The sequence below is a fragment of the Ischnura elegans genome, chromosome 1, assembly GCF_921293095.1.
Source record: "Ischnura elegans chromosome 1, ioIscEleg1.1, whole genome shotgun sequence".
In the NCBI taxonomy this organism is placed as follows: domain Eukaryota; kingdom Metazoa; phylum Arthropoda; class Insecta; order Odonata; family Coenagrionidae; genus Ischnura; species Ischnura elegans.
Window position 1 is genome coordinate 76825227 of NC_060246.1, and position 18467 is coordinate 76843693.

Below are 18467 nucleotides of genomic sequence, written 5' to 3' on the forward strand. Positions count from 1 at the left end.
TTGTGCTTATGTCAGATCGATTACAATTTTTGAAAATATTGTTTAGAACGTTTCTGTCTTTTAATTATAATATTATAAAATAAATCTCCTATAATTCGAATATTTCGAGTTTAAAATAGAAGATATTGAGGATCTTTATTTTAAAAATGTCCCCATTCAGAGTTTCGTGAAATTGATTATGCTGTTGAACAAAACTGACTTGACTGAAGAAAAGGTTGCTAAGCACTATTTTAGGAGACGACGACCAGAGCGTTGCTCTCCGTTTAAAAAACCCACGCCGTGAATACTTCCTCTCCCTATCGAAAAATTCCTCCTTCCCACTCGTACCATTAATGACTACCACAGAACCAGATCCATTCTCGCCGAAACGCAGCCAGCATCCGTGACTGCTGATTATATAAAAAAACGGAGAATTCTTCGCGTTTGGTGATGCTTTTTTTTAAGATGCGGGGAGAGCATATTTTAAGGAATTATCTTTGGGCGACTCCGAAACTACCGGAACACTCTTATCTCCCAAAGCCTGACCAAACGCCAACTAATTTTTTTTTAATTTAATATCTGGGCACAAGTGCCAATTTCTCTGTTGTTGCGAGTAGATCTTGTTTTTTTCCTTTCTTTTGTCTCTGGTATGTACCTACAGTAATTATAGGATGGCAAAATTTTGGTACTAGGTAGAATCCGTATCTCCTGCTTTTTATGTGTAACTACAACTACGAAATAATTTAGTAAAACTCGAATCGACTTTCTATCATGAACTAGATATTTATATCCAAATATCAACGAATAATAGACGATATCAAACGTAATCAAGCATAGCGATATAAGCGAAATTTTAGCTAGAAATGGCACTGATGACGGAGCGAATTGAAAAATCTTTATCATATTCAACGGCACGAAATTCCTCTATCTGTAATTCTTTAATTTACTTTCGAACTTCCTTCAATCAACCTAGGAAGGAGCGATCAAATGCCTAAGCATTGTTTGGTCAAGTAAAGGTCCCTCGAAGAGTGATTTCGTCAACATATTTATCTGGAAATTTCCTTTGGCGTACTCTTCGGTATATTGTCTGTCAGTCATCTATCTATCATTCCGTATCGATAACGCTGATACTGTTTTTCTTCCATGGCGCATTTCACTGACTGGATTAAAATTAAACCCATGCCCTTGGAATAAATCTCAGAAGGAGCCAGCCCACCGTTGCTATTTCGTTTCAGTTTATTCCTCTTTCATCTACAAACTACATAATACCCCATAAGCCGCATCAAAAGGTGTGTGACGGGAGGTAATATAACGGACACCAGCCGTTTGCTCATGAAAAGAACAAGCTCTGACATAGTTCCGCCTGGCATTGATTAAAGGCCTGTATTATTCGGGGGAAAAACGAATTCTCATGTCTATCCGTTCAGCAAAATATCCCTCTTCATTTTTTTTCTGTCGGACCCGGAAATATAATATCATGGAACTCTAATATGATGTTCTCATTGTTGTTTGAAAGATATCTATTCTAAATTTCTCAAGCAATATAAGCCCAGCTTGCGGTCTCCGAGTGTCTTGCGGCTTCCAGCCTATTTTTTTTCACATCTGTGTTTCTCTTTCTGTACGCCCGCAAGTTTTGACGAATCTCCGCTACTTTCCTTATTATTTTATTAAGTTGACGGATGAAGTTTTCTGCGCCGTATTCCATATCCACACTACGTATCCAACGTGTGGTCGGACGAGTGTAAAATAGCTTCTCTTTCACTTTTTCATCCGAAAATCGTCCTACAGCGCGCTTGACGAATCCTAGCTAGATTTGGTTAGGATAATCAGTGTGAAACCATATATGTGTGGAATCATGCACGTATCCAGTAATTTGCTTCGAGTAATTTTATACGGGTGATTCGTTGTCAATTGTCACGCATCGGGAAACCGTAAATTTCATTATGTAAGCTATAAATTTCATTTTTGTGTTGCGGAAGTTCACATTCATCGTTAATTTTGTCGATACGGACGTACCTAGTCATTTTGACTTGGTCTCCACTAGCGTTTGATCCTGAAATCCGCCTGATTTTTCGTCAAATTTTTAAATTTCTGGGCTAGAATTATCGACACGTTTCTTCAGAGTGATTCCGTGACAGACATTGTGAAATATAAAGGTATCGAAAAACGGAGCTTCAGAGAGTAAATTCCCCTTGGCTAGTCGTGACCTCAGTAGCTGTAACGCGGGCAGTCACCACAAGGGGCCATAGCTAATTTCGGGTGGGGGATGGGGAATCGAAACCCCCCACCGCTACGTGTCTGTATTGAATTGAGATTCATTTTATATTTTTAAGGCCGGGCTGAAAAAAATTTAACTGATGGGAGACGGACTTATTTTGCGTGATTTATCATTACGGGAAAGAAACAAAATATGACGTTGGCCTCTTCAGGCTTCTTGGTTGTTGACTGATTATGAGATGTATTGAAAACTTAAATAAATTGCGAAAAATGAGTAAAAATAATTATTTTCTCGTTTAAACCAAATAAGTTTTGTTTTTATGAAAGTCCTCTTCAAAAACGAGGGAGTTGGCAGGCAAGATAAGTGTCCCAAAAAAATCTAAAGTCACCTCTGAACATTGTGTGGGACATTTACATTTATGCATACGAATGCATGAAAAAACATGCTATAAACATTTTTGGCTCGATCCACCGATATCTGTCCGTGCCGACACGCTCAGAATTTCCATATTAGACATTTCGTGAATGTTGCCTATCTTTCAGGGGTATTTGCGGGCATTGTGTGCAATTTCTGAAAGAAAATTGTTTTTTTTTTCATTATCGTTAGACTAACACACTACTTATTCCAAATCACTTGAAACAGCACACACCAGTAAAGTTTTCCATGAAGTAAATTATGGTATCAAGTGAAAATTTTAATTTTGCTATACTAGCCACCTCCATTGTTACTTAGATACTTGGTCACCATTGAAATTTTTATTTTCATTTTCAGGAAACTGGGGTTGGACTTGGTTCCTCGCATTGGTGCTCAGATGGTGAATCCGGACTTGATGAGCATTGTGGAACTGTACCAATTGGTGAGTTCATTCCATTAATTTTATCAGAAATAACTATGCTGTGTTCAACTTCCCAGATTGCACACATTTTATACATGCACTATATTATTACGGAGGCTTCCGCAGTTAGTTGATTGGTGATGGTTTTCCAGGTTTACACCGCGTTGATACATGTTTTGCGGACGACAGTTTCGGGCGCGTTCCAGCTCCTGTCTTCGGGTCCAAATGATTTGCAGATCTGTGATCCTCATTGTTGGAAAAGCCGTTTGAAAGATGAGGATAAAGGATAGCCCTATTCCCTATTGAAGTTCTTTGGGTGGGATTGGTTAAGGGAGGCGATTGAAATAGCGAGTCACCCAAAGAACTTCAATAGGGAATAGGGCTATCCTTTATCCTCATCTTTCAAACGGCTTTTCCAACAATAAGGATCACAGATCTGCAAATCATTTGGACCCGAAGACGGGAGCTGGAACGCGCCCGAAACTGTCGTCCGCAAAACATGTATCAACGCGGTGTAAACCCGGAAAACCATCACCATGCACTATATTCTATGAAGTTTATCTCTTACATTGTTTTTTTCATCCTACCTTCATAGAAAAAAAATAGGTGGTGGGATAAAGAGAAAAATGAGTGAGGGCGAAAGATTGAAGGAATTAAACAAAAAATAAATACTTATTTAACAAACTATTGGTGGTAATTGAGGATTGAACGTGATGGACAACACTATACTCAGGGATTAACAATTCTGGGCGTGGCTGAATTAGAAAAACTCTTTCTTCATAGAAAACTCCTAATAGTTAACTCAGGTTGTACTTTACTTTGGAGTAAGTTGTTTGACTCATGCAATGGAATTTATGGAAACCTTCATCTTCTCAGATTGTTTTTCCACCAATCTCGCTTGGAATTCAGTGACTGAATAGTCATCAAGTTTTTTTTTCTCGGGATGAATATTTGCAAACATTGAGAGGTATGGTGTAGAGGTTTTAACTGGAGGATTTGGACTTAATAGGTATCTGCATAATTGATGCTAAAAATTGTTTGTGCATGATTTTATGAAATTTTGCTATTGCTGTGTAGTCAGCAAAAAAGATGAAGTACATATGTGGAATTTTAGGTTTTGGCGCCCTCTTAAAAAAAAACGTATTTTAGGTTGATGCACTCTTTCTCTTCATTTTCACCAAAAAAAGGTGTTTTCAACTTTTGGAATCCCTTTCTCATTCTTATTTATGAGTACCTACTTGTAATTCATTGGTGATTTGTTTCATTTGTCTCTTGCAGCATGTCCAAGGCACTGAAAACTCTCAGGGAGCTTCAGTAAGTCCTTATTCTTCTGTTTTTCTAATTCTTCTTGACTGCTAATAAAATTATATCGGATTATTTTGCTTTCGATGACTGTAAACTATCTTTTTTTGCCTTTTAGTCTAGGGGAACTGTGAGAAGAAAAGAGAGCTCGCGGAAAGTTCTCACTCACCACCTTTATTTTTGTATGCGTGACTTTGGTCATAGAGTGGGTGAAGACACAGAGATTTATTTCTCCCTATATGACCCTAAGAGAGCGAAATTTATCAGGTAAGCCTTTGCTATCTCTTTTGATATATTTTTGTTATAGTTGCTTACTGGCAAGTTTAGTAATATTTGCACCTATTAATTAATACATAATAATTTTAATATTATAGTGAAAGGTTCCTTGTGCGAATATCAAAGGATGGATCAACAAATACCTTGGATAAACTTCACAGCAACTGTACAGTTTTTTCAGTAAGTTAAATAACTTTGATAAATAATTTTGTGTTTAATATTTTATCACAATGCATTGTCATAACACTTTGTTATAAATCAATCTATGTAATGAATGTTTTCAAACATGTATTCCCTTCTAATTCTAACCTTATTATGAATCAATGAAGTTAGTGGGCGTACAATTATTTTTAGTATTCTTGTACTTAAATGAAATCATCTAACATTGCTTTTGTGGGAAATATTTTTTGATGAAAAGGACTAAAGTGTTCCATCAGAGTGCCTTTAAGAAATATTCTTAATTTTTTCTGTATGGTTGTATCCTGAAAATTTAATTTGGTACTGAATTCAATAATGCTACATTTGAATAATGAATGATCAATTAAGAAAGAATTTTTATTGCTGAGAATTGTTATTAGTTTATGACACATGATTGGATGAATGAAATTTTAAATTCTGATTCCATTCATTCAACAGGATCTTGGGAATGCTGACTTGTGCCGAGGGGAGCTGTTCATTGTGGCCCACGTGATGAGGCTGGGGAAGATGCTGTACTCCGAATCTTCATCCAAGAAGTCTTCCTTGTCCTCCAACTCATCCACTCCCTTTTCGTCCACCTCCAACTCAAGCTCAGGGGTGGGCAACAATGTGTTCAAGAGGCCCCTTGGTTGTGCTGTACTAAACATAGGGGAAATGCTTGCGGCGCACACGCCATCCAATCACAACAGCACAGGATCCTTGAGCTCGTCTTGGGTCTCCTCCGCCCCCTCCCTCCCATCATCGTCATCCTGGTCAGCTGAGGAGCGAGAATTCACTTTTCGAGTTCACACATGTGAAGAGAAAGATTTTCACCAGCTGCATGACCTGTTGATCCGCAAACAGGGTGGCAAATACAACCCTCTCTCTGGTCAACCCAACTATGGTGAGGTTTAATTTGATGAAGTGTCCTTTAGCAATACATATATGCTACCATATTTTCCTGACCAGAAGACCTACTTGAGATTTTTCATGTTTTATTTTATGAAAAATACTTGAATCATACAGAAAAGAATGAAAGAACTTATTTTCAAAATTTCACTTATCACAAAGAGGATTTCTAGAAAATGGATTTGGCATGGCATAGTCTTACCATGTAAACAAACCTTCATATTATTTCGTTGGAATTTTTTGAAAGAAGAAACCTTTGCTTTGGTGTGGCTCAAACAGGGCTATTATTGATAATTGTAATAAATACAATCATATTCTCGGGGAAGCAGCTAATGTAGGTGGAGGATAAAGTTATGATCTTGGACCATAAGATGGTGAATGATTTTAGGGCTCATTTTTGGAGGAAAAAGTATATCTGATGGGCTAGGAAATATGATAATTTGTTTCTTTTCCTCTTTTTCTTTTTGCTCATAACCTTTTGATTGGAATTTTGAATCAGGGAATGAATGAGGTAAATTATAGTGATTACTGAAAAACTCTAAGGACTTTTAACTAAAATTAAATATGTAGCAAAAATATTTTAACCTCTAATACATATGCCTTATAATTATGTAGTACCACTGACAGTGGTGAGTTTCAGCTTCTCACATGGCTATTACAAATTTAAACATCTTAATCGTAGGTAAGGAATATTTTGAAAGACATCATTATAAGATTTTCAACATTCATTCTTCAGAGAAACATACTTTTTTGATTCATTTACACTCTTGTGACTTACCTTATTCCACTGCCATAATGAGGTGAAACTAGATATTGTAGTAGTCTGTAATAAATCATATTTCAGTAAATAGAAATATTTCACCTGTAAAAATTCTTTTTTCAGGAATTGTTGTCTCTCTCAGAATGCTTCATGGAGAATTGGCTCAAGTTCAAGGGGAGAACCCACTTCTTTTCAAAAATGTATCATTAACGAGGAAATTGGGCTTTTCTGATGTTATCATGCCTGGTGATGTAAGGTAATGCAGCATTTTTGTGCTTGTTCCTCTAGAATTATTTAAATTATAGAGCCATCATATGAATATTTTTCCATCTCTTTTCTTTTAGAAATGACCTTTATCTCACTTTGGAAAGAGGTGAATTTGAGAGAGGAGGCAAATCAACTGGTAAAAACATAGAAGTGACTGTGTTGGTTCTAGATGCCAGCGGGAAACCTCTTGAGGTAAATTCCAGTCATTTATTAATTTGAATTATGGATGAAAATTTTTTGTTACGCTGAAAATTATTTTTGTGATTTGCTTCAATACTGATGGAACAAAACCTGACTTTCTTTCCAGAACTGTCTCTGGGGTGCATCTGGAATGGAAGGCTCATCTGAGTATCAATCTATGATCATATACCATCACAATTCCCCATGGTGGTCAGAGACAATCAGGTTGGCTGTGCCCATTGATAAGTTTTATGGCTCTCACGCACGCTTTGAGTACAGGCACTGCTCAAGTAAGTACTATGAAATAGTTAGTACTTCAATTTATAGAGTTAGATATCACTTGATTTAATGGTTGAATACATTGCTCATATCACAATCATCAAAATAAAACTCTTCCAACAGTTATTTCATTTTTGCAATTCAAGTTTTGCACAGTGCATTTCACTGTTTTATAGCATTCTCTGTTTCAAACTGAAATTTGCACAATAAACTGTATTCTGTAAGGATATTGCAGAATGAACGATACCATTTAATTTACTATGGATATTGTTTAATTATGAAGATGAAATTTTTTATTGCTTTCACTTCAGGACTTAGTAACCATTAGGTGTGGGTTAGGAAACTTCACCGACCAATAAAGTCATTTAGACTTGGCTCAATATGTGCTCATATGTATAACTATGCATAATTCAAAAATACTTTTTTTTGTTTTTGGTTGAGTGATAATATCCTCATATGAAAATTAATCTGAAAATTCTAGCATTGTCTGTATTATGATGTGTAAATCAGTGAACGTGGAAAAAATGTTTGCAAGACATGATTCAGCACGAAACAGAATTTTTGGAAGTTATGAATATGCATGTTTAAAGAAAAACCATGCCATGAGCATGTACACTTAAGTAGCACCTAATTAGGTGCTAGGTAATGAATGCCTATGATATATTGCCTGAGTTTTGAGATGATGAACATGGGGAAAAGTTATACCTGGGCATTCTACTGTTGAGAGTATGAATTCCTTAATGGAGACCATATATGAGATTACAGTACATCTATATTTAGTTTTCACTACATATGCTACGAAGAAGTTAATTGACATTTTCTTTAAATCTTTAACATTTTGCAGCACGAGATAAAACGGAGAAGAAACTGTTTGGGTTCTCTTTTACGAGGCTGATGGAGACTGGTGGAGCAACTTTGGCTGATGGACCTCATGAACTCCATGTTTATAAGTGTACAGATGATCGTCTACTCCAGCAGCCTTCATCCTACCTCCACCTTCCATCTGGACCAGGAGACAAGCCGCCCCTTCTCCCTCAGTCCTCACAGCTAGCACCTTCATCCAGCCCCACACCTGGCCAACAGACAGGGACAAACGGAACCAGTTCACTCCACAATGGAGATGCCACTCACCCAGGAGTTTCCACAGTCTTCCAAAGAAGCTCAAAGGAGGCAGTCCACGTCCACACGCTTCTCTGTTCTACAAAGCTAACTCAAAATGGTGATTGTGAAATATAGCCTCTCATCACTGATCCTAGATAATGTGCATCCGTAGTGGTAAAGAGTCTTCTTTGAAACTAACACAGCAATTGGTGCTTTGGCCATGAATCTTGACCAGTTATTAATTAGGGATTTTAATGAAAAAAATCTGTTTTCTATTTCATCAACAATTTTGAAAGAAATTCAAGGTTGATTTCAATTACCTTGCTGAAATACGGGTCATAATTTAGCTTTCAAAAATTGATACTCACCTGCTCACATCCTCTTTGCCCCATAGTCTTTATTTATCTGACTTCAGATTATTTCTCCTAGCTAAAGTTAAGAAAAAAATGTCACATCTTAACTCTATCTGTTAAGTTTTTGTTATTAAATTCACTAACTGAATTCATGAATGGTAGCATTATTTATAAAAAAATAAAAACTTGAAACATCCCATTGCTCAGTGAGCCAAATCATGATTGGAGCACTGTCAATTTGTGTAGTTTTGCTCATCACATATTGCATTTACAGTTGACCTGCTGTCCTTGTTACAATGGAAGGCTAATCCAGAGGGAATAGAGGAAGCTCTTGGACGAGTGTTGCGCTTGGGAGGAGAGGAGGTGGTGAAGTTCCTTCAAGATGTGCTAGATGCTCTTTTCTCCATGTTTTCTACAGAGGATGGAAATTCTACTGCACATTCTGGCCTTGTTTTTCATGTTTTGGTGAGTGAATCCAATGAAGTTGTATTTTTCACTCTTTTTATTTATAGTCAACTGCATAGGAATCATTTCCACTCCTGTAGCAATCTTATTTGCTTAAAAAGAACTAAATGAGAGAATTTTACCCTCATTTGGCAGATTTGGATCAATAAACTCTTTTCTTCAGGGTGAGGAAAATTAGCCACCATAGTTTTTATGTTCTTAATCACCTAACTTTGTAAATTCTCGAGAATTTTAGGAATAGCTTTGTTTTAGTTTTTTCGATCACTTCCTATTTAACAAATAATAGGCTGTTTTTAATGTGTAAAACTAGCATAAGGAATAGTTTGAGGAGGCACCAAACCACCACTCCTGTTCATTATGTCCCTGATTAAAAGATTTGTTGAAAGGTGTTGATTACATTCTACTCTATATTAAAGCTAACTAGCAGGAAATAGAATCAATCTCTTATGTAGCCTTTAAGCATTGCATCACTTTTAACCCCGACTATGGCTAATGATTTTTCCCTTGTGGAATTTTCATACCAAGTGTCAGTGGCGGCTGGTGGTAATTTATTTAGGGTGTGCATTAGAGCAGATATAGGATGATTTAATTATATTATGTTAATACTAATCCATGAGCATCATATTTCGTCGTAATAGAATACATAGCAAGCAAAACATATCACTGGTATATTCTACTCTTAAAATTGCATGAACAGAAATAATATTAGCATGCATGAAAATAATTATTTTAAACACACCTTTACAAGTGACGGTAGGTGAAATTCATTCTCCTTTCCTTACACCCTATGAGGAAGTAAATGTAGAAAACGGCCATACAGATGACTCTGTAGGCGGAATAGGATCCTGGGCGCAGGTAGTGTAGGTGGCGGCTACACCACTACACTACCTGCGAGTCACTCACCAAAAATATGTGCGTGCGCACTCGCATCGTTTTGAGTCTGCTCCCATCACCCATTTGAACTGTACATACCCCCCTGCTCACTTCATCCCGCCAGAGCACCCATAAGTGATCGCATAGACCGAAAATGCGCCCGGCACGATGCCACGGGATCGACACTTGCAGAGCGGTGAATTCGAAAAGGAGACAGCTGTAGCATTCGGAGCTTCATGTTTCTTGCATATGCAGACAGGATTCTTATCCTTCTCGTTGCAAAGGAATAGTTTTCTTTTATAATTCATTCATCTTTGGGTGTGCACTTGCTAATATGCGTATACGCACGCGCCGCCACTGCCAAGTGTGGAGGTAAAGATGACTTTGTAAAGGAATGCCACTGACTAGTCTGTGGTTATTTCATAAATGAATGCCCTCTATTCCTTTGGCCGGGAAAGGATGAGTTCCAGTTAGAAAATAGGAAAATTTATCACTGAAAGTTGGCTCGTTTTGAAATATAGCTCAAGCCAGACAATTCAACTTAAAGCTCCAGCAAGAATACTAAACCGGGACACTAGGATAAATAATGTGCTTGATTTTGAATATCATATCGGAGTATGCCTTCACATGGTAAATTTTTATTTGCAGGTGAGCATATTCAGTTTAATGGAAGATAGCAAATTCGAGCATTTTAAACCTGTGATGGATGCCTACATCAAAGGTCACTTTGCTGCAGCCCTTGTGTACAAGTGAGTCATTTTCTTTTTCATCTCATATGCAAATCTCACCTCAAATCCCCAAGGCAAATTTTTGAAGTGATTATGGTTAGGCATTCTCTTCAGTCATCCCTAGTTGCTTTAATACCTCGAAATTTAAGGTTATGTTTATTTTTATATTTTATATGGCTCTGCACACTATTGCAATCATAATATACCTGAAATTTCTCTTTTTAAGGGGGCTTCTGAGTAGTGTCCAGCATTGTGCTGAATGGGCACTCACGACAGAGAAGCAAGATCCAATAGGAAAGTGCTTTCGATCATTAGAATACATATTCAAATTTGTTGTACAGTCAAGGTTACTCTTTGCAAGAGCAACCGGTGGTCAGTTTGAGGACTCCTTTCGACGAGATCTGATGTCGGTGTCTGCATCGTTGGACCGCTTACTTGCCGTTCAGAATCTTCCTATCCTCATTCCAACTCAGGTAAAGAGTTGAAAAATTTTACATAAGTATGATATGCTGTCTTTATGTCTTTCTAACTCACATGGTATAACAATTCATGAGAATTTACCCATTACTAATTCAGGTATCCACTTTAATATGCCTCTCATTTCTGGACTTATGAAAATCTGTCTGGCTAATTTTGCTAGAGTTTCATTTCTAAAGAGAACATACCTATTTCTTTTCCATATTCAGCCAACCTCCCTAAAAAAAGTGAGATTTTAAAATTTAAAAAAAATCCCCTTTAAATTGAGATTAGAATTGTTTAATGGCTTTAATAAAGGTACAATTTTAAACTTATAGCATTTTCAGGTCTCCTATAATGTCTGAGTAAACATGTCCACAATTTTATTTTTGTGTTAAAAGTTAGCTGTCTTCATACCAGAGAACACTGATGGAAACTAAGGGTTCAAAATTTTTGTGAGAAAAAGAGCTGCTCATCCTGGGCATTAGAATCTTGAATCAAAGCTTGTACTTGCTCTTGGGTACAACTTGGGGTCAGAAAAAAGGCTTAATGCGGGCATAGGGGGAGTCCGGGCAGTAATTCCCACTTTGGCTACTCTGACTCTGGTTTTGGCATTGCTCCCAAGCAGTGTGTCAATTTCCTCAAGGGTTTTTACTTTTCAGATTCCTCAAGCATGATAAAGTTTGGCCTCTGACATGGATATGTCTCTCTCTTCTATGACAGGTGGCATTGCTTCATAGTGTAAGTCCTGTTTATGAGTGCCTGCTAGGTGTTCTGGCTCCCTTGGAAGTGGCCCGCTTAGCCATTGGAACACTGGAAAGTGTTCAACCTCATAGAGATCTATCACCTCAACTGATTCAAGCAAAACTAACAGCTGTGAAAGCCATTGTGACAAGTCATCTTTTTGATGATGATGGTAAGTTAATAAAAATTATTTGTATTTTATGTATTTCGAGGAATTAATTCTCATGACCTGACTTTGGATGCATGTATGTAAGATTTAATTGACGGAATTCGCTGCGGTGATGTGTACCTGCATATAAAATAAAAGACTGTGTTGCATTAAGGAATTGTACCGGAACATGATAAAATTATTTTTGATTAACTGTGCTCTGCAGGCACATAGCTAGAAATTTGTTTCAGGGAGGGCCTTTGGTTACCTAAACGGTTGATTTGCTGTCAAATTGTATGCATTATAAAAGCATGCATTGAATTATCCTTTAAATACCTGGCATATCCTTATGGGTAGTCAAATTTTACTTTCCTATCAATTGTCTCAATCTATATGTGTAGCAGGAGTTGAATTTCAGTAAGCATATTAATCACAATGTCAATGTCTTGCATTGTTCTAAAACGATTTAATGACAAAAATGTAGTCCATAGGAGTAATTCAAACTATATACAATCAACCATCTCTAATATATGACAAGACCCTCAGGTCCAAATATGCCTATGGAACAATATTGCTTTTGTTTGTGTGGTGGATGTTTGGTTTTAATAATTCTGTTGCCTTAGAAAAAGTATTCCTCTCATTCCAGATGCATGGATTGATAAATTTTACTTTTGATTCACAGAGTCACGGAGTCTGTTGCTGTCTACCATTTGTAAGCATCTTCGCTTGCACTTGGCTCATCGAAGTGAATTACGCTTATGTACAGATATTCTCGGAGAAATTTTGATTTTCTTGCATCGTCAGAGGCAAGATCAAGAGAAAGAGCAAGGGAAAGTAAGTTTGCACATCTAAGAATTCTGAATGATTAAAAAATTACTGGGGACCTTTACGCAGGGATAAAGAAATAGTGAAATTGAAAAATCAAAAAGGGTCAAATATGTAACCCCTCCTCCTATAGGCATAAAATAAAATTGTTTTCCATTTGAGCTTGTGAAAAATATTGTATTTTATTGTCAGCATCTTTAAAATTTTGCTTATACAACCTTTTTGCTTTTGATTCCACAGGTTAACAATTGTCTTCATCATGATGTAGAAATAGTTTGCCTTGCTACGCTTGACATGCTGATTCAAACAGTCCTTATAATAATTGATAGATCTGCATCAGTTGTGGTAAGTTTTCATTTTATAGTTTGCCACCCTGTAAATTTTATTTTGAAATTTCTTGCCTATAGATGCTTAATTAGAGGATATTTTAAGTTTAACTCCTCTATCATTCGACAATATTCATTATATGTTATATATAGCATGAAGATTGAAGAGTTAAACTTCAGGTAGTTGAATTAATTAGCCATGCATAAAAGCATCAGTAAAAAAATTTGAACTAATTCTTCCATTTTCACAGAGCAAAAATTCATTATGATCTTTTTGAGTCATATAACCCATACCATATTCAGAATAAAACTTGTGATTGAAAATAAATATTGTAAACCTATCCTCATACAATATGCTTGTATGAATTTTGCTCGGATAATAATAAATGTGTGCATGATTTTTGGCAGAGATGGCATGTATATGAGTATTCATACTCGATCAGGAAAAACCAGTTTGAACCTTTTATTTTCAGAGCTCATTGGTTGCGTGCTTGGTGGGACTCTTGCAGCTTCTAGATGAGTTTCACTACCGTCGACTGTGGGAGGAATTAGGGGGCATAACACAAGTATCTGGAATGGTTGGCATCAACTCTGCTGGAGGGACTAAGCCCCTCAAAGACTTCCTATTGAGAGTATTCCTTGTGTTCAGGGATTTAGTCCGCCAGGAAGTTTTTCAGCCTGATTGGCTTGTCATGAGGATGGCCTCGAATAGAGTACTTCTGAATGCTCTCCAAGAGCTGTCGCAGCCTCTTGTGTTCCGTTTCTTGGATCATAACCATTTTGATCATCAGGTAAGAGTTGTCTGATTGTTTTTCTTGTAAGGGAATTTTGTCACAGTTGAGGTCTGATCATTTGGCTTGCCTATCATCCATTTGAAATCCTTTGAGCCTAATATTTTCACCCTATTGTGTGCCAAACATTTATTTTTTTCATGAGAATAAAATAAAATGGTAAACTTCCACATTATTATTACCTACTTATTATTACTTAAATTTATTCTCATGGATATAAAACTTTTCCACCAGATATCGCCGGACACTGTGAATTATTTATTTTTTTGTCAATAATGGATAGTTATGTACATATATCTCAAATGCTGATTTTTTGAGCTTAGGTATCTATCGTTACAAAATATCTTTGATTATCTGTACTAATGGAGCAGAATGCCCAAATTAATTAACGAAAGAGGAAATAATAATCCATTCTTGGGCATGAGGATGGCTTTAAATAGAGCACTCTTGAATTCTGTCTGATACATTTTTACTTTGGCTTCTGTGCCAGTTTTTCTCCTCATATTTTGTGTCCATTCACTATGTAAAGTACACAGTTTTTTAAGGGAACTATGGAAAATGGAGAGCAGAGGAGGATAGGAAAAGGAGAGTCTGGGATGTTTTGGAAGACTGGTTAAGAAATTGATATTTGGATAATCCAAGAAACTTTTAATCAAACAAGGCTCTATTTTCATTTATTAGGATTCTAATTACATAGATTGCTGGAATGTTTCAGCTTGAATAATAATAAATTTTACATCAAGAGAGCATATGTAACCTGATTCAAAATTGTCATATTTTATTTATTAAAAATTTAAATATTTTACTAAACCTAAATTTTCATTTTTGCAGCTATGGAGCAATTACTTCAACTTGGCTGTTTCATACTTGACCCAGCCTGCTCTGCAGCTGGAGAAATTCAGTGAGGCGAGGCGTGAAAAGATAGTTGAGAAGTATGGAGACATGAGAGTTCTCATGGGATTTCAGATCTTGTCAATGTGGTCACATCTTGGTAAGCAACATGATAGTTCTCACTGTTTTATACTACTATTTGTCATATGTGCATAAAAATAGGGTGAACTGACATAGTTTTCATTTCATAAAGCACTCTAATTTGGTCTATGGTTTTTTCTCATATTAGTTCAGTCGTCGCACTATATGCACGGGTTCAACTTTTAATGGATACGATCTGAGCTTATTTTGTGTGCGCTTTATGTAATTTCAAATTTAACGTATTTTGCTCCCCCTCGCTCAGTTTGTAATCAAGTATGCAATTCTACGCGTCATTTGTTAGCAAAAAATATATTTTTTACATTGCAACATTTAACCCTTTCGAGACCGCGGAGTTTTCGTCTTAGCTTGACTGCTGTACCGAGCCCCAAGAGACTCTTCTTTCTCGTGGTACGGAGCTTTTTTGGAGGGCATTCGTTAAGAAGGGTCTCGCTGAACCTTTTTCGACCCCTCCACGGTTGGACTCCGCATTATCTCGGACTCCGAGAGTAGTTGTGCTCCCTCCTTTCCGGGTTTACGACCATACCTGCGGCATTGGTTCGCGGTCAACTTATGTATTGCTTATATGTATTTAGCAAATGGATAATTGTTGCTTGCACGTAAATTACAGACATAGAATATAATTCCTCATTTTTATCTGAGCATTGTCAAATTTTAAACGAAGTTCTAAGGCCATTATCAAAGCATTTAACGCAGCAACAACTTCCATGTTGATGTTTATACATAACTCGAGATATAAGTTAATATTTGTCGTAGAATTTCGTTTAAAAATTCTAAACGCTGCTCAAAAGACAAACAATTCAATTCTTAGTTTATATTTCTAGAGAAATGAACAAATATTTATTTCGTAAATTGACTCTATAAACAATTGTATGACCGCTGTCCCTTACCGCTGAGAGGGGTTATAAAAGACGAAGGGTCCGGGTACCTGCTCCCGGATTCGGAGGGTTAATCCTAAACCCCGAAGCGTTGGGTCCCGAGACAAAGGCGACCTAAACCCACGACCGTCCTGAAAGGGGGAGAGCTTGAAAACGTATATATACGGGTTTCGTTTTCTTGACCGGGAAAATCTCACACGTAGATATACGCCCGTGGTCTCCCGGGTCAGGAAACCTCCACACGTATATGTACGTGTACGGTAGGGAAAAGGTTAAATGCGTTACCACTTATACCGAATTCTCATCCATACATAATGCATATTTAACAGATGATGAACTTTTACAATTTTACTTTGCAATCTCCAGAACGGATTAGTATAGTAAAGCGAGTATGTACTGTAGCTTGATTCTTGTGTATGTTTGATTAGTTGTTGATAAGCCTTGCTTGTATTGATTGAAAATGTTTTACAGGGGAGCACAAGATCCATTTTATTCCATCAATGGTTGGGCCATTTTTAGAAGTCACTTTAGTACCTGAATCTGAGCTAAGGAAAGCAACCCTTCATATATTTTTTGACATGATGGAGTGTGAACAACAAGCTCGAGGAAATTTCAAACAGGTAATTTCAGCAAATTTGCTCTACTCATCCTGATCTCTATAATTATATTGCATTTTTCATTAGCCAGCAGCACAATTGGTCCAGGTCCAGGGAGTATGGACCCCCCGCAGTGAAATATAAAAACAAAATTTCTTTCCTTCATAAAAGGAAACAAAATATTGAAAAATCATGAATTTACAAAAGATGTATTTGACAGGTGAAGTTTTTTTTTCGATTAGGAGAAGTGTCAAAATTAGTTTAAAATCCTCTATGTACTTGGGAGGACCCTGATTTTCAAAAATTTTCCACCCTGGTTATGGACACCCCAAAATGAAATTCCTGGCTATCTCACTGGTATATATAATTCAGATTTCATCAGGTTTTATTTCCACCAATTAAAATGAAAATATATAATTCTGGTATTTTTTCAGGTGGAATCTGAGCTCATCGACAAGTTGGACATCCTAATCAGTGAAAACAAAGGAGATGATGAATACAGGAAACTATTCAATACAATGTGAGTCACGTTCATTGAACGCCTCTTATGCAAATGATAAACATTTAATGAAATGCTGAGTTGTGCAATGGTATATTCTGGGTCAGAATACAAGCCTGGTGTGGCAGAGGAAGTGGTCATGTGGAAAAAAATTTAGAAAAACTCAAAGCCCCTCTGGGTCTCTGAAACGTTGGGGATTTTAAGGAACTGCTTGTGCCTAGTTGGTACTTTTGCTCTAATAATAATAATAAAATTTCTACTATGTATTTCTTCCAAGGCTGTCGCCAGAAAAAAATTTCAGCAGGGTTTGTATAGAGTGGAAATGCTTCAGTATTTCAATTTCCAATTTTTCTGAGCATAATAGGGTGGTTTAAATTTCCTACCTCTGCCTACTTGCTGCAGCCTTGATTTCAGAGTGTTGTGCCCTATTTCCTGTAAGAATAATTTCTTCCATGACTGTCTATGTATATTTATTGAACTTTGTATCTATTTTTCCCTATTTGCTCACTGAAGGGAGCACCTGAGTGCCGTGTAAGTACCTATCTTAGTATCGTATTCCTGAAGTGTTCTTTTTTAATTAGCAAATATAAAACCATTTCAGATTCTCTGCAAAAATTTCTTTCAATTCAAAGTCAGGATATTCACAATCACTACCTATTAGATCTCACTGAATTAAGTACCTAGTTTCAATATGCAAACATATCATCTTTCATTCCGAAGGTGAGAGGTTTGAACAATGGTCCGCATGATTTAATTATTGCTTCCAGATTACTTGATCGTGTGCAGTCTGAAAATGATCCAGCATGGAAAGGAAGTGGTGCTGCATTCATCAGTTCTGTGACTCGTCTTCTGGAGCGACTGTTGGATTATAGAAGTGTCATTCAGGGAGATGAAAACAGAGACAAGAGAATGTCTTGCACCGTCAACTTGCTGGTAAGTTATACTGCAAGTCATTTCTTTATCATTATTCAGTGCCTTTTTGTGGCAAATTTCTACAATTTAAATTGTAAGTAAAATTGCTGAACCTGATGCTCTATTAACCCTTTAGTCAAACCTTTATGATAAAAAATTATCACTTTTTTTCAAAGACAAGGCTGGGATACAAAGATTCTACAACTCCTATGGTCCATGGATTTCATTGTAATGGGTTCATGGGTTCAAATTTAATAGCTCTTTAACCACGAAAATAGATCGCGTATTAGCATAGTTTTTTATCCGGAGTACCACCAATGATGTAGTTACAGTCATGCAATGTATTTTTCTCTAATGAATCAAAATATAACTTTTGTATACTGCCTTGCACTTCTTTTCATTGACTAAGGCTTTTCATGGTGGGTTTATAATCATTTGGTCAACTGTAGATTTCCCAAGTGTCCAGTGCAAAAATATTTTATTCGTCTTGTTGCTCCATCATATTTTGCCCAATATATTGCTGACCTTTTCTTCGCAAATGCTTTTTTGAGCTAATGAGCTATGATGTGATTATTCTATATTGAACATTTACACACCTAT

At 36.7% G+C, this 18467-nt stretch overlaps 1 protein-coding gene across 1 annotated transcript in view; it reads left to right on the forward strand.

The window, feature by feature from the left end:
- LOC124163669 (dedicator of cytokinesis protein 3) overlaps positions 1–18467 on the forward strand; it is a 166208-nt gene that overhangs the window by 134804 nt on the left and 12937 nt on the right. The window contains exons 4-23 of the mRNA XM_046540733.1: positions 2969–3053; positions 4311–4346; positions 4453–4601; positions 4709–4790; positions 5247–5691; positions 6580–6712; positions 6801–6915; positions 7031–7193; positions 8027–8401; positions 8911–9101; positions 10623–10723; positions 10929–11175; positions 11882–12074; positions 12733–12884; positions 13116–13220; positions 13675–13992; positions 14824–14983; positions 16332–16480; positions 16891–16976; positions 17723–17888. Coding sequence (XP_046396689.1) covers positions 2969–3053; positions 4311–4346; positions 4453–4601; positions 4709–4790; positions 5247–5691; positions 6580–6712; positions 6801–6915; positions 7031–7193; positions 8027–8401; positions 8911–9101; positions 10623–10723; positions 10929–11175; positions 11882–12074; positions 12733–12884; positions 13116–13220; positions 13675–13992; positions 14824–14983; positions 16332–16480; positions 16891–16976; positions 17723–17888 — 3451 coding nt within the window. The remainder of the gene's footprint in view (positions 1–2968; positions 3054–4310; positions 4347–4452; positions 4602–4708; positions 4791–5246; positions 5692–6579; positions 6713–6800; positions 6916–7030; positions 7194–8026; positions 8402–8910; positions 9102–10622; positions 10724–10928; positions 11176–11881; positions 12075–12732; positions 12885–13115; positions 13221–13674; positions 13993–14823; positions 14984–16331; positions 16481–16890; positions 16977–17722; positions 17889–18467) is intronic.